The sequence below is a fragment of the Protopterus annectens genome, chromosome 8.part0 (assembly GCF_019279795.1).
Source record: "Protopterus annectens isolate FY-2018-M chromosome 8.part0, PAN1.0, whole genome shotgun sequence".
NCBI classification, from domain to species: Eukaryota; Metazoa; Chordata; order Ceratodontiformes; family Protopteridae; genus Protopterus; species Protopterus annectens.
In genome coordinates this window covers 616,623,787-616,639,733 of record NC_056741.1, presented here as the reverse complement: position 1 = coordinate 616,639,733, position 15,947 = coordinate 616,623,787, and the positions used below count along the sequence as shown (strand labels likewise).

Below are 15,947 nucleotides of genomic sequence, written 5' to 3'. Positions count from 1 at the left end.
AGCACGGTTTTGCTGAAAGTATATAGCTATATCACTTTCACATTTAGAACTCTGTATTCCTCTTACATGCATGCTCCAGCAGTCAATTTTTAAATTATTTCTTGGTTCAACCAATAGAAACTAGTTTGGAGGAGCATCTATGATCATAAACAACTCCTTCTGTGTTACAAATCTAGTATTCTATAGTAGCAGACATTATGACATTAACAATGTTAACTTCATGTACAATAAAATAACAAGTATTACATTGTCCACAGTAAGTACCCCATATCAGTCCTTAATCCTTGTACTTTGGTAGATGATCTTTTAAAGTGACTACTCATCACTAAATCAACTATTTTTTTTCCTTCACTGCGTGACATGGCTGAACACCATTGCAACAACCTACTTAATGCCATATCATCTTATAAAAAGTTCTGTAAATATTTTTTTGTTAGAGTGTGACTCTGTTTAGTGATTAAATCATACAGTTTATTTCCTCTTTTTGTCACTATTTTAATTTCATCAAAATCTGCTCTATATAAACTCACAACCTGCTTATAGAGTTTGTGCGACAATCTTACCACACCATAACTCTTCTGGTAAGAATGTATAACATTAAAACACCTAATTTCTTCTAGCCAAAAAACAAGGGAATTATATAATTGGCTTCTTACAAAAAATCCTACCACTTACTACATGCTATGTGTACTCAAAGAAATTTCTAGTACGCTAGGGGCGTTTAAATCTGTGGTGAATGACGACTTCTTGAGGAAATAAGTTTCTTTCAACAGTACATCTCTTTAAAAAGTTTAGAAACTAATCTTTGTCCAACTCCCTCACATGACGTTAAATCCTCAAATTCTATTTCTTTACTATCGACTTTATAGGTACAAGACAATCCGAACCCATTGCTGGATTTTTATTTTTATTTTCAAGTAAAGGCAGTGCTCTGGTGAGGGATGGAGCTGCCAACATCTTGGTTCTACTATGCCTCCCCATGGTGAGTAAATACCAAGTTTATGTGGCTGATAGCTTCCAAACTCCACTGCCATTCTCGTAGCATACTACCACCCTCCCTCATCAGGAACCTGGACGGCAGATCCACATATATGCATAGATACCCTCTGTTGTGCAGTTCGGCCGCTGACTACATGACACATGCAGCAGGCAAGCAGAGGCTAAGGGAAGCAAATTCAGACCACAAGTAGCAGCCCAGCCACAACGTCTTGCCTTAAGCCTCTGTGCCACATGCTGGACCACCTGATTCTCAAGTGGAAGGCATCTAGAAGGTAACAGGTGTTATGCATAGGGAAACAGGGATACAACAAATACAAGGAAGAGAGTCCAGAATGCAGACAGAGTCCAAACACTGTTAGCATGTGCACTCTTGAGCTATACTACCATGCCACATACACACACACACACACACACACACACACACACACACACACACACACACACACACACACATGCACACTGCTGTATGCACAGTACCACAGGTAGGTAGGTGAGTAGAAGTGAGATTAGTGTGAAACAGGCAGAGATGATACATTTTGCCCATGTACTACAGTAGCTCTCCATAGACATAACATCAGCGGCTTTGCGGACACTAGGCATGGCTAAAGTCATGGTGGAACATTTTCTGTTTCAGTCCAATTAAAGCACTATTCTTATTGGTGTGGGTGTATGCTTTACCTCAGTGTCAATGAGAAGGGATCCATCAGATGCTTATCAGGAATGTTCAGTATATACTGCAATGGACCACTCCTAGAGAGCTTGGACACTTCTACCCTCAATGTCTCCAAACTCCAGTCATCAGCAATAGAAAAAAAATGCGCACTCACACTGTGGTCCACTGCATTGTGCTACGTACAGTACAGGAAATGGCAGATACTTTTTCACAGTTTCCAAGCTTTTCTGGTGTGAATGTGTAGGCATCCCAGCCATTCTTCTGCACATGGATGGTCTTCTTCTCAAGCTTGAGCAGCACCTTCCACTCCTCATAACACAGGAGAGAGTTTGTTTCCATCCTTCTACTCCAGGCTGCACACAGCTACTTGTATCAATTCAACGACTTATGCCTATGGCCACACTACACTTGCCAACCAGTAGTTTAGCCAAACCCCCGCATAAACAATATTTTTTAAAATGTACCCTGGAAATAAATCAGTCCAACTCTTGTATTTTTTATGTCCAGTGGTCATCTTCAAAACTGACTGGAATACACTACAACGAAAACAAATAACAGCAAGGTTTTAGGCCAAGCCTAGAAATAGGCCACGTTAGATAAAGTGCATCCAGTTTCCTTCCTAACTTTTTAAGAGCTGGCATGTCTCCATGGCTAATCTTACTAAAAATGTGGTCCAGTCTGCGGTGTTCTGACCATCCTGATTGGTCTTGTATTATTTCTACACAGTTCAAGCCAATAAGCATGGTAATGCTTTTTTTCCTTTTTTTGGGGGGGGGGGGGGTGGGGTGGGGGATTACTTCTTGGTAATGAGGTACTGACTCCTGGGATGACAAAGCAGACTGCTAGTACTGTCTAGAGAAAGCACTGCAACTGTCATTGCAGCATACATTACTTGCCCCATGCATATGACAGCTGTTTTGTAGCACATTAAAATTAACTGTGACTACCTATGCAGCCATACAGCTACAATGCAATGGTAAAAGCAGTTTTGTAAACATGCTCTTTGTGAAATAAAGAGAAAGCACAATGCTGTTCATAATTTGATTTTCTGTAAACCTGACAAAATAAAAGTGAGATTTTATGTAATAAATGACAACTGGTCCAGTGCTGTTAGTTTTGTTTTCTGTAAACTTGACAGGATAAAAGTGAGATTTTATGTAATAAATGACAAATGGACAGTCCACTATACTTGTAGATCAATATGAATATACAATGGATATAAAAAGCGTACACACCCCTGTTAAAATGCCAGGTTTCTGTGACATAAAAAAATGAGACCACAATAAATCATTTCAAAACTTTTCCCACCTTTAATGTGACCTATAACCTGTACAATTCAATTGAAAAACAAACAAATCTGTTAGGAGAAAAAAATATAAAAAATAAAAAACGTACAATAAGCTGGTTGCATAAGCGTGGACACCCTTAAACTAATACTTTGTTGAAGCACCTTTTGATTTAATTACAGCATTCAGTCTTCTTAGGTACACACCTGCGATCAATTAAAGAGATTCTGATTAACCCCCAAATAAAGTTCAGCTGTCCTAGTAGGATTTTCCTGACATTTACACAGTTACCTGCTACAGCAAAAGGCATGGTTCACAGAGAGCTTACAAAGCATCAAAGGGATCTCATTGTTGAAAGGTATCAGTCAGGAGAAGGGTACAAAACAATTTCCACAGCATTGGATATACCATGAAACACAGTGAAGACAGTCACCAAAAAGTGGAGAAAATATGGGACAACAGTCACGTTGCAAAGAACTGGATGTCCCTCCAAAATTGATGAAAAGACAAGATGAAAACTGGTCAGGGAGGCTGCCAAGAGACCTACAGCAACACTGAAGGAGCTGCAGGAATTTTTGGCAAGTACTGTTTGTGTATTATGTGTGACAACAATCTCCCGTATTCTCCATATGTCTGGCCTATGGAGTAGGGTTGCAAGATGGAAACCTTTTCTTACAAAGAAAAATATCCAAGTTAAAATTTGCAAAACAAAACATATGTACCTCACAAGACATCTACAACAACTGGAAAGGCCGCAGAAATACCTCACAAAGAGGATTACCGGCATCAAACAGATGCCCTACGCAGACCGTCTCAAAAAACTCCAGCTTTACTCTGTCTCATATCGCCTACTCAGAGGTGACCTCTGCCTAACATACAAAGCTGTCAAACCCAGAGCTGTTGGACATGCTCCATATAAAGAAATCCCAATCCATCCGAGCTATATGCTCTAGGGACCTAAACCTTGTCACCACAATAAACAGTACATGCCGGAGGGATAGATTCCTGTCCCAGAGACCTCCCATATTCTGGAATAAGCTACCTATCTATATCAAACAAAGCTCCTCATTAGCACTCTTCAAGAAAAATCTTGATGATTGGATTGGAAATAGGAAATTCACCCTGGGGAATCACCTCTGTGGCTCTGCTCGACAGTGGCACAGGAAAATAATTTTCTTGGGTGGCAAAAGCCAGGGTACCTTTTTGGCTGGGCTTGTATAGCCCCAGGGCCGATAGCCTAGTACCTACCTATGAACCTATGAATCAAGTCTCCCAAAAGGATATGGGAAAATGTGTTATGGTCTGGTGAGATCAAGGTTCAACTTTTTGGCCACAATTCCAAAAGGTACGTTTGGTGCAAAAACAACACTCTGCATCACCAAAAGAACACCATCCCCATGGTAAAGCATGGTGGTGGCAATATCAGGCTTTGAGGTTGCTTTTCTTCATCTTGAACTGGGAGTTTAGTCAAGGTGGAGGGAATTATGAACATTACAAATACCAGTCACTGTTGGCCCAAAACCTTCAGGCGTCTGCTAGAAAGCTGAAGATGAAGAGGAATTTCACCTTTCAACACAACAATGACCCTAAGCATACATCCAAATCAACAAAAGAATAGCTTCACCAGAAGAAAATTAAAGTTTTGGAATGGGTCAGCCAGAGCCCAGACCTAAATCCAATAGAAAATCTGTGGGGTGACCTGAATAGGGCTGTGCACAAGAGATACCTTTGCAATCTGACAAATTTGGAGTGCTTTTGCAAGGAAGAGTGGGCAAATATTGCCAAGTCAAAATGTGCCATGATGATAGACTTCTACCCAAGAAGACCGAATGCTGTAATTAAATCAAAAGGTGCTTCAGCAAAGTATTACTTTAAGGGTGTGCACACGTATGCAACCGGCTTATTGTACATTTTTTATATTTTTTCCCCTAACAGATTTGTTTGTTTTTCAATTGAACTGTACAGGTTATAGGTCACATTAAAGGTGGGAAAAGTTTTTAAATGATTTATTGTGGTCTCATTTTTTATATAAAAAAACTGGCATTTTAACAGGCGTGTGTACACTTGTTATATCCACTGTATATGTTTTAAATACAGAGATTAACTTTTAACAACAAAATAAATGTGCTTTTACTTTGAAGTTCAGGTTAGAATACATCCCCTTCACATATGGTCTTTACTTATGTCTCACATGCATTTTTTTATTTCTGAATAATTATTTTACTGAATCTGAAATGTTTTATGTGTTGCATAACAATGTATATGTGCCAGATACAATATAGTTTAAAAGAACACCAAAAAGAAAAATTTACATTCTTATGAAAAAGCATGAGTCCTGCATGAGTCTATACTTACGAAATGTACTACTAGTGATATTTTGCAGTCTTTGATGCAACATATGACATCCTAAATCTTGCCGTAGCAATACATTTTAAATTAAGACATTTGACTAAACACTGATACAACTCTCAGCATTAAATATTTGTACTGCAAGGAAGACTACTCCAAAAATGAGAGGAATGGGAGATGGGATGCTATATTACATCCAAGATGGTCAAGAAGTTCCTCTGCCTGTTCAGAGCACAGTTTATTAGTCCCGTTACACAAAAATAAAGTAACTAACTTGGACAAAAGTCACAATCTTGGGGATCAGCTAAGAACATCTATCCCATTACCACTCTCTGTGCTTTAATAAACCAGACAGAAATAGTTCAATTAAAAGAAAGTAACTTACCAATTTTATTTAAAATGAGAACAAGTTTCTTATTCACATCAGCTTCTACAACTGCTTGCTCTACTTGTGGGCAGCGACACCCCAAGGGATCTCTAGCATCTAACACTTCCAGAATAACATCAGCTGCTTCTACCACCTAGGGGACCAACAGACATCAGTTAGGAACCCATACATTTTCCAAAGAAAAGCTAAAAGCATGGCATTATTATCACCAATTCTGCACAAGCAGATCATCAAGACAGAGCAAACTACACTCTTCAGCAATTCCACAGTTTCCCTAGTTGTTATTTTCCCTTCAGTTCCCTGTAAAATTCTGCGAGAAACTGAAATCCACTGGTTTGCCGATTCATACACTTATAACTGAAATTGCTGTAAACTAGTTGTTATAAACAACTGAAAGAAGACTTCAGAAGGATTGTTTTCATGATTCTAATACTATGATAAACCACAGTATATACTTACCTACCAGAGTATATACTTACCTACAGGCTAATGCTTGAGTTTGCCAGCCATGTTGTCTGTAAAAGCACAGTAAAATTCTCAAATCAGTCAGTGGTCAAAAGGTAGCACACTTGCCTTTGATGCTGGAAGTTAAAAAAAAATGTAACTCCATTCTCATACCAGGTGCACGGTTAATAGGTTCATAGATTAGTACTAGGTTAATTGCCCTTGTGGGCCATTTTAAGCCTAGCCAATTACCCCATGTGAGAATCAACCCCTGCACCTTGTGTCTGCAAGGCAAACACCTTAACCATTCTGCCATTCTCTTCTTTAATGCTAACACTGTAGTGCAGCACAATGAGAGAGTGGGGGGGGGGGGGTGCTATACTCTCAGATGTGCCATCCTTTATGTAATTTTCAGTACTAACATTGCAGTATAGCATAACAGTGGGGGTGGGTACTATACTCTCAGATGTGCCACCCTTCATGTGAGATGTTAAGCAGAGTTCACATTTGCCTCAGGTGGTAATAGCTCAGGTGGCTGTAAAAGATCCCAAGGCACTTAATAAAAGAGTAAGTACATTTCCCTAGAGTCCTGACTAATCTTCTTACAGCTGGTTTGAATATCACCCTGGGTGTCCCCTGAAAACAGGTAACAAGCCTAGTGGAACTAACCCTGTAAAATAAACATATAAATCAATAAATATGATACCTAATTGGGAGTCTACCTCTTTTCCATAGATTCAACTTCAAGCACAGCAGTTTGGATAGAGCAAAAGACAAAGACTGGGAGGGATTGAGCGAGGTAACATTATGTAGCATGTTTTATCATTTTACAGACCACAGGATGTGCAAGAGAAAGAGTAGAAGAAGAAAGCCTGTTTTTTTGAGTATTCTCTGTGTGTGCATGGCCTTATTACATGTACGAAAGTTGATTACCAATTTCCCCCAGTCTCGACCGAAGGGGTCTCCATTGCAGTACTTAAAGATCATACTCATTACTGAGAACACAAATCAGACCCTTCAGCTGTTTATTACTCACAGTCACCTCTCTGGTAGCCAAATCGCCAGTGAAATCTAGGTCTCAAAAAGCATAAACAGAAATCCTATACCAGCAAGCCAGATTAAAAAAAAAACATTACCTTGATGTGCATGTCTAATGTGGTCATACACAATGATTTTCTCAAGGTAAATAATACTGATAAAATTATAAAATACTTGTGTGAAAAACATAAATGTAATTTACAGCAAAAGAAGGGAAAAACACAGGCACAATGGCACTTTCTGGTGACACAACTAAACGAAGACTGTCATAAGTATAGCAGTTAGAAGAATTATGGTTTTATTTTTTTTTTCTACTTCAATTTTTACTCCATTTACTGCTGTTTTAATAATAATTTACAAACTATTAATTTACATGTTACGATCTGCTTATCTCTGGAAAGTCAAAATCAATACAAAGCAGAAAAATTAAGAACATTTCTCTTCCATCCACTTGTCATTTTGAAGAGTAACATGTACAGAAGCCAGTTTAAGCTTGGACACTAAATTTAGTCTCTAACCAGTGAGATACAAAAGAAAATATACAAAAGAAAATGTGCACTTAAGACAGATGATATCCAATTCATGCCATGGACACCTTTGTGGTAGGGCTCCTATTTCTGCGGAGAGATGCACTATCTGACAACATTAGAACAATAGTAGGCAAGCGGTCATGGGAACTGTTAAGATGCCTAGCCATATACACTTTTAAGGAGACACACAAGTTCTTGCCACCCTTCATGAGTAAACAGATCCAGCACACCTGCAGAAGAATGTGAAGTCCACTCCAATGATATAATACCAGTACGTCATTTAATATAATAAAAAGTACTAGAAAACAGTGGTGAACGCAAAGCGCTTTTCGTCCCACCAAGTAGTGAGATTTCTTCAGGTAAAATCATTCATTGACATTAAAACATTTAAAGACACTCCACAATTCAGTGGTGTCACTAGTCAGCCAATGAGTGAGGGCTACTCCTAACTCAGTAACCTGTAGTTGGAAATCTACTTAACGGGTTGATTCTTTTTAAACCCAAATCATCTAGTCCTGTTGTTTTTGCAAAAAATGTATATAGTAATGATGTTAAATAGTAATTCATGTAAATGCGGACACAAAAATATAAAAATGTAAAAATATACAACTATAAAGGTGTAAAAATACAAGAATGCATTCATATCTATACAATACCATCTGGATATGCTTAGAATGCATTACAATGGATTAAATCCTTTTGAAAACCTTGCCTTTCCAGTTACATCTGTGTACATCAATGCATAAGTGTGTTACAGTATGTATGAACATTTCACCCCATTGCTAACATTGTGGTAGCCGAAGATGCTATGTGTCAGGTTCGTACCCCTTCCTGTATAGTTTCACTGTTAATGCCTGCATAGTACCCTTTCATATGTCAGCTCACATGCACAAGTGAAGCTTACTCTTGTATTTGTTCACGTTGATTATCTCTGGAGGTTTTTTAATTTTAGTATACAAGAAATAGAGTAAACCTCGTTTAACCCAGGGTAGGCACAAGCTCTAGTCCTGAGTTGCCACATTAGTTTTAACTTTTCCAATTATAAGGATTCTGGGCCCCCTCTCCCATCGGGGCTCACAATATCTATTACCTTAAACTTAAGTGTGGTCCATATGTTCTTGTTTGTGTCTACTCAGTGCATTCTTTTGACTCCCCTTCTTTATGTGATACAGGTGTTCGTATACTCTTTCTCTAAACTTCCTGTCAGTCTTTCCTGTGTAGAATGCTAAACATTGTTGGCATTACGCTACATAGACTACAGCTTTGGACTTTCTGTTTAGTTTGTGTTTTATCTTATATTCCCTGTCCCTGATGGTGAAAGATGACCCAGTGGTCATGTATGAGCAATAATGGCACATGTTACATCTGGACATGCCATTTCTGGCCACAAAATTGTGTATTCCATTTTTAGATTCCAGGATGTTTTTCAGATTAGGACCTCGTTTAAAAACTAGTCTAGGTGGGGCTTCTATTCTTGACCTCGTAGTTGGGCATTCCTTATCACATCCTAATTCTTGTTGATAATCTTCATGATCTCATAGGCATCAGAACTAAAATGTGTGATCAGACTGCCCTGTCCAAAATTGCTCATACTTAAATCAGTGTTCAGTTCTGTTACCCTGTTTTCCAATATATTTTTTCTATATAACATTGGTTTGTAAAAACCTCTTGATCTCTTTGTCTGAACTTCTTCCAATAATGGATTTAATAGACAGTTGGGGTAACCCCTTCTGGAAAACATTCCCTTGAGTTTTTTTACATTCTGTGATAAAATCATTATCTTTTGTTACCATCCATGCTGCCCTTACTAGTTACCCCTTCACCACAAATCTTTTTTGGTGAAGGGAGTGGCAACTACCGAAATGTAAGAATGTATTCAAATACGTTTCTTTTCTGTAAATAATTGCTGAGTAGCAACTATTTATGTAGTCTTTACTTAAACTGACATCCAGGTATGCTATGTTCTCTTTCCCAAAACCAAAGGTAAAGGATAGAAATTGTGTAGTGTTGTTGAAGTATGTTACTAATTCGTCAGCTTGGGTTTCATCTCCCTCTATTAACATAGAAATGTCATCCAAGAAGCGAGGGTAGAAGTGGATCTGGTGGGGAGTCTGCCCTGGTTTCTTAACATACTCTTCTTCCCAGTAGGCCATCATGAGGTTTGCTAGACTGGCCCCACAAGGTGAGCCCATTGTTACCCCTATTTTCTGGAGGTAGAATTTGTCTTTAAACATAATGAAATTGTATGATAAAATGATGTCTAGAATTTCCTCAATGAGTGCAATTTCTTCTACTGGTGCCCGTTTCTTACATAACATATAACTGACCCATTCTACACCTTCTTTGTGGGGGGTTGATGAATACAAGTCCTTGACATCGACTGTCAGGAAATTCAAGTCCTTGTTAAATTCCAATTTGTTAATATTAGCTAGAAAACTCCAGGAATCCTTACATATTTGCCCCTCTTTCTTAACATACTTTTAAAATATGTAATCTACAAATTTAGCACAGGAATATGCAATACTATTCCTGGCGTCTACTAGGGGTCTCATGGGTGGATCAGTCAGGCTTTTGTGTATTTTAGGAATTCTAAAGAGTATGGGAATTGTAGGTGCTGGCATGTTCAAGTAATCAAATTGGTCCAAATCTATTTTCCCCTCAATAAACATATCATTCAATATCACTCGTATCATCCTACATGCTGCATTTAATTCAATTCATGAAACTTCAATGTACACACTACTTTCCAAAATCCTGGACATTTTAGTTATGTACTCTGCATGGTCCATAATTACCAGCCCACCCCCTTTGTCAGGTTGCATTACCCTGACAGGAGCTTGCTTAAGTAAAATCAATGCTTCTTTTTCCATTTTAGTAATGTTACTTGATTCACCATACACCCCCTTACGATTGTTAAGACAGTTAGTAATGTCCAACTCACATATCTGTTCATACAATGAGAGTGTGGGGTGTAACGGGGGTTGTAGGTGCTAGCAATATGTAGTGTGTCCAACACATACTTATTCTGGCCCAATAATACTGCTAGATTTAGTTTCCTTACAAACAGTTTTAAATATACTAGAGTGATAGGCAAATCCACTCTACGAGTTGGTAAAAAAGTGTGTCCTTTAGCCAGTAAATCCACTAACATTAAGTCTATAGTTAAAGCAGAAAAGCTGAACACTTTAAAGTCCTCTTCTGTATTATAAATTATCTGTTTGCTTGTTGTTTTACCCTTCATGAGTAATTAATAGTGTTTGACTCCCAAACTGAGCAGGGCTATATATGGCAACTCTGGTATAAGTTTGTGACCACCCATCTGATCGTTAAGACTAGCTTAAAAGGCAGGCAAAAGAGTATTGTGCTTGACCTGTAGTGGTAACTTACTCCAAAGTCTGAGAATACGCTGAGGTAAAAACCTATCCCTCAAGCAAGTCTTGTTTATTTTTTGGTGTAAATTTAGGTCCCTAATATGGATTTTTGTAGAGTCACTGACTTTATAAATAGAAATTCAATAGGATTTGTTCTTTTATGGCTCAATATATACGAGGACAGTAACTAGAATCACTTACTGAAAGGTTGTTTAACGGTTCCAGTTGTTCCTGCTGTTGTAGTAAGTCCTGGTAGTCCTTTGCCTCAAATTGCAAGTTGAGGCTGGTTGCTAAAAATTTGGAACCTCCTCCATTGTAGAATTGTCCATGTTTGGTTGTTTGTTACTGAAATTGTGCAATTCTCTGTTTTGCTGGCCTCTGTTTGTACCTTTGTTCCCCGTCTTGTAACCCACACGACTCTGCTGGGACCCGCTGTTCTCCTGTCGTACTTTTCTGTAGATCTCACTTCCTGGTCTAGTTGGATTCTCTATAAACCCTTCTCTTAGGTCCATCTCGCCAATCAATGACCTGGTTTGCGATGGTGCCGGTTTCGGATATGCTGAACCAGTCTCGTAGCAGTGTCTGTTCCTGTTGAGCTTTTTCAGCTTCCCATTCCTCAATTTGACTATATGTTGGTCCATGCTGATAAACGACCTTTCATAGTCAAATTTGTACCTATGAAAATCCACATTTCATAGATTTTGTTGTCCAAAACTGTTGCTTCCTCTATTAGTTTGTCCGCAAATAGTTGGTAATATTTACACATAACTTCCTGTAGTTCGTAGCTGTGCTGTCAAACAGCTTCAATAATTCTTTGTGGAACTCCGATCCCTCCACAAGCCCTGTAGGAAACTGCCAACCTCTCAGCCCTTTCGGAGTAATGTTTTCACTCATGCATTTCTTAAAATACGCAATTTCCAGTTATAACATTTTACATTTTAAAAGTCTCTGGTTGAATTGTTTCAGCAAATATGAGATGTCATCTTCCCCCCCTAGCCGGTTGCTCCGTTCCTGAACTCCCACTTGGTGTCCGAATATATACAGGCTCTCTCAGCCATGTGTTCAGTGTTGGAGTCCCAATAAGCCCTGAGGGTACTTCCTGGTTGGTAAAAAAATGGTTTATTAACAGATGTTCCTGCGTCTAAATTGCTGCTCCGGTTCCACATTCAACACTGCATGATTTACTGTCCAGTTTCCAGTCTGGGTTCTGTTATCCCCACTGCCTTCCTGATCCAGATTTGGAACAAAGTGCTGTTGGTAAGTACAAAGAGGGTTAGGCAACTGTGGAGTTGGGTTAATCTTTGTAATAGAGTCAAGTCTGAATGCGATGTCTTCCACTCTCTGACTCAATGCTCCTATAAGGAGAGTAAGGTTGCCTATATCGCTGTTCTGGGTCAGCATAATAGGTGAACTTGCACGGTCCTCTGAGGCCATAGCAACAAACACTCGACCAGGAAAGAGTAAAAACAACAAGCAAACAGATCCAGCACACCACAGGTGTGCTGGATCTGTTTGCTTGTTGTTTTACCCTTCATGAGTAATTAATAGTGTTTGACACCCAAACTGAGCAGGGCTGTATATGGAAACTCTGGTTAAGTTTGTTACCACCCATCTGATCATTAAGACTAGCTTAAAAGGCAGGCAAAAGAGTATTGCGTTTGACCTGTAGTGGGAACTTACTCCAAAGTCTGAGAATACGCCGAGGTAGAAACCTATCCCTCAAGCAAGTCTTGTTTATTTTTTGGTGTAAATTTAGGTCCCTAATATGGATTTTTGTAGTGTCACTGATTTTATAAATAGAAATTCAATAGGATTTGTTCTTTTATGGCTCAAAAACTTGCACCTCAAGGCAAACAGTAGGCTACTAAGTATTAGCGGAGTTGTGTTAGTTTATCGGGATGACCAAGTATAAGTAGAGCTGTGTTAGTTTAATGGGATGACCAAGTACAAGGAGAGTTGTATTCATTTATCAGAATGGTTAAAGATTTAAAGTTTTTAATTTTTTATTTAAAATCATGGAGGATTTTCCAGTTGAAGGATATGCTTGGATGTGCACAAACCAAAGGAGGCAATGTATTCAGTGATGGGTCTGATAAGTACACTGACAATGTGATTTTTCTGGATCTTGCAGATAATCCCCTGGAAATTAACTATGAGAATGTACCGATTATACTGGAAATATGAGGACCAAATGAGAGAAAGCGAGAGATAGAGAAAGACAAAGTTGTTCACATAAACAACCCGATCTGTTATGACAGTATTTGAAGAGGAGTGCCACTTATATGAGGTGGGAGCAGCTTTTTTTTTTTTGCCAAATGCTATTACACTGCAGTGACTGCACTTGTTTGCATTTATCTTGAAACCATTTTCAGTATACTAGCATGCCTATATTCCCGCCCTTGCCCTTGTTGAATCAGTTTAGTATCAGTAGCTGAGCGTATAACAGTGCCCTGCTTGCAATCGCCACCAAACTTTGTCAGCCACACCTCTGGGATATTGGTTTGTATGTCTGTAAAATAAATATCAAACAGTTGAATGCCCAGCACTGATCCCTGTGATACCCTTTCTGAACTTAGGGTAACTGCAACTTTCACTACTTGGGATCTGTCAGTCAGCTAGTTTGCAATTAAGCAGACAGTACAGCGGTCTACATTAAGTTTGCCTGTCTTTTCAATATCAGCATGGGGGATAGTTTCAAATGCCTTGACAAGGTCAATATAAGCAGCATGCACAGGGTGACCATTGTTTTGGGCCTCTCTAACCTTTTCAAAGAAATTTACTAGATTCAGTAGATAGGACCCGTCCATCACAAAAATCAAACTGAATAGAGTCTTTCTACATCAGTTAAGTTGCCTATGCCTGCATAACTATATTCTGCTATGATATATTCCATGGCTTTGTATACAAGGCTGGTGAAGTTGATGGGCCTATAATTAGCTCGGTCTGCAGAGGAGCCACCCTTGTGCAGAAGTCACACTGGCTGTTCTTCAAGCAACTATACAGAAACAGTTATGATAGAATATACTGTTAACTTCTGATCTTTGAAATTATAAAAAGCTGCATGCTGGACCTAGTTGGAAACCATCAGTGGGATCACCAATTATTATGTGTTACCAAGTATGCAGAAGACTTTAAGGTGGACTGATCAAGAGTTTCTCTGTTTCTCTTTTTCCTTCCTCATGTGGCATAAAATGGTACTTTTACATTAATCAAAAATGTCTACGTAGTACCAACACAAAGAAAACAAAGCCCCTTTTTTTTACTTCAAGTATGCTCCTAGAAAGTGTGTCACCACTGTTTTATAGCTCTGGAAAAAGGAAGGAAGGGAGGGAGAGAGGAAATAATATAATGAACTTCTACCATCACAGTAAATAAATGTTAAAGTTCCTTTAAGGATACCACTAGGAGTAGAAATTTCACAAATTATTCCATCTGCACAGGAAAAAAAGAGGATGCACTGATAAAATAGAATATCTTGTAAAACAAGTCTCTTAAAATTAGCTTTCTTTTCAAAAATCACAAAGTTGTTATTTAATTATTTTATTTATTTATTTTACATTTGTTTACTGGGGAGGTCTGACTGAACAGATCTGTCTGTTTTCAGTAGAGACCCTGGGAGAAAAGCTCTGGGAACAATTATTAACATACTATACATAAGATAAGATATTTACATGAGCACTGTGGTTTACATATACAGTTATAAAATACAGCAGATATCATGATTGTTATATTTTTTGAATGTGTGCGTGACAGGCCAAATGACCACATCTTAAACTTTAAGGGCAACGGCTAGTGGTTAAATGTCTCCAAGGTTTATCCATCAATGGAGAAATGGTGGCAGTCACCTCCACAGCCTTTAAAAGTTTTTCTTAAAGGGGAGAAAGTCCCTGACCATGCTGCAAATATGTATAATTCAGCATGGATGTACTTTTACAAGAATTGGCAGTTATGTACTGAAGTCTAAGGACAGATGCCTTGGAAACTCAAATTCACACACAGTCTCTCAAGAATGAACATTCATCTATTCATTCTATATTATATATCAAGCTTTAATGGGTAGTTAGTCTTTGATGAGGATTACAATAACTGTTACGATGATGGAAAAATGGACTTGCAAGACAGCGTCTAAATAAAATGTTGATTAGAGCTCTCCCAATATGAAAACAGAGACTTGTTTTAAAAAGCCAGTAAAAGTTACCAATTTTTGCGAACTCCATTTACTGGCTACTAACTACACTGTTTGAATGCCAGCAAAGAAATTAGGAGAAAATAAAGGAAAATCCACCAGAAAAGAAAAAGCTCTGGCTCGAAAGAACATTACATCTATAATAAAAACAGTTCAAGTTGTACCTTTGGTACAGGAGATGGCTACCAGTAATTTAAAGGAAAAAAAATCAGACACACTCAAAGGTGTTTAAATAAGGGGGACACTTGAGGAATGTATATAAACTTAAATGACAAAAGGCTGGAAAATAAACTTTAAGTAGTCTTTTGAATGAGCAGACAAAATACAGAAATCAAAGACTTAAATTAAGGAAAGACTGTCTGAATGTGACATTTCTCAAGAAGAAATGCTTCCAGAAATAGTAAAGATAGAAGACTACATTACATATAGTAAGCCTGAACTTGTTTTGTTATACAACAGAAACTGGAAGAAGTGGACCGTAATAAATTTATGCAAGTACAAATAAGCAACTGGACTGGTGCTCCACAGCAAGATTTGTTAACTCTGAGGGCACATAGTGTGCATGCTCTACAACTGGCCATCAGAGAGCAGGAAACTCCTATATAAAGATGCAATTACATTAGCAAGAAGTGCTGCTCCCTACAAAACTGTTGCAGAAGAGAAGTATTAAAGATTGTGAACAC

The 15,947-nt window shown here is 38.4% G+C and overlaps 1 protein-coding gene across 2 annotated transcripts in view; it reads right to left on the bottom strand.

Moving 5' to 3' along the window:
* Positions 1-15,947, bottom strand: part of GNL3L (G protein nucleolar 3 like) — a 509,739-nt gene that overhangs the window by 398,615 nt on the left and 95,177 nt on the right. For both annotated transcript variants that reach the window (XM_044080108.1, XM_044080107.1), the window contains exon 6: positions 5,693-5,828. In XM_044080108.1, coding sequence (XP_043936043.1) covers positions 5,693-5,828 — 136 coding nt within the window. The remainder of the gene's footprint in view (positions 1-5,692; positions 5,829-15,947) is intronic.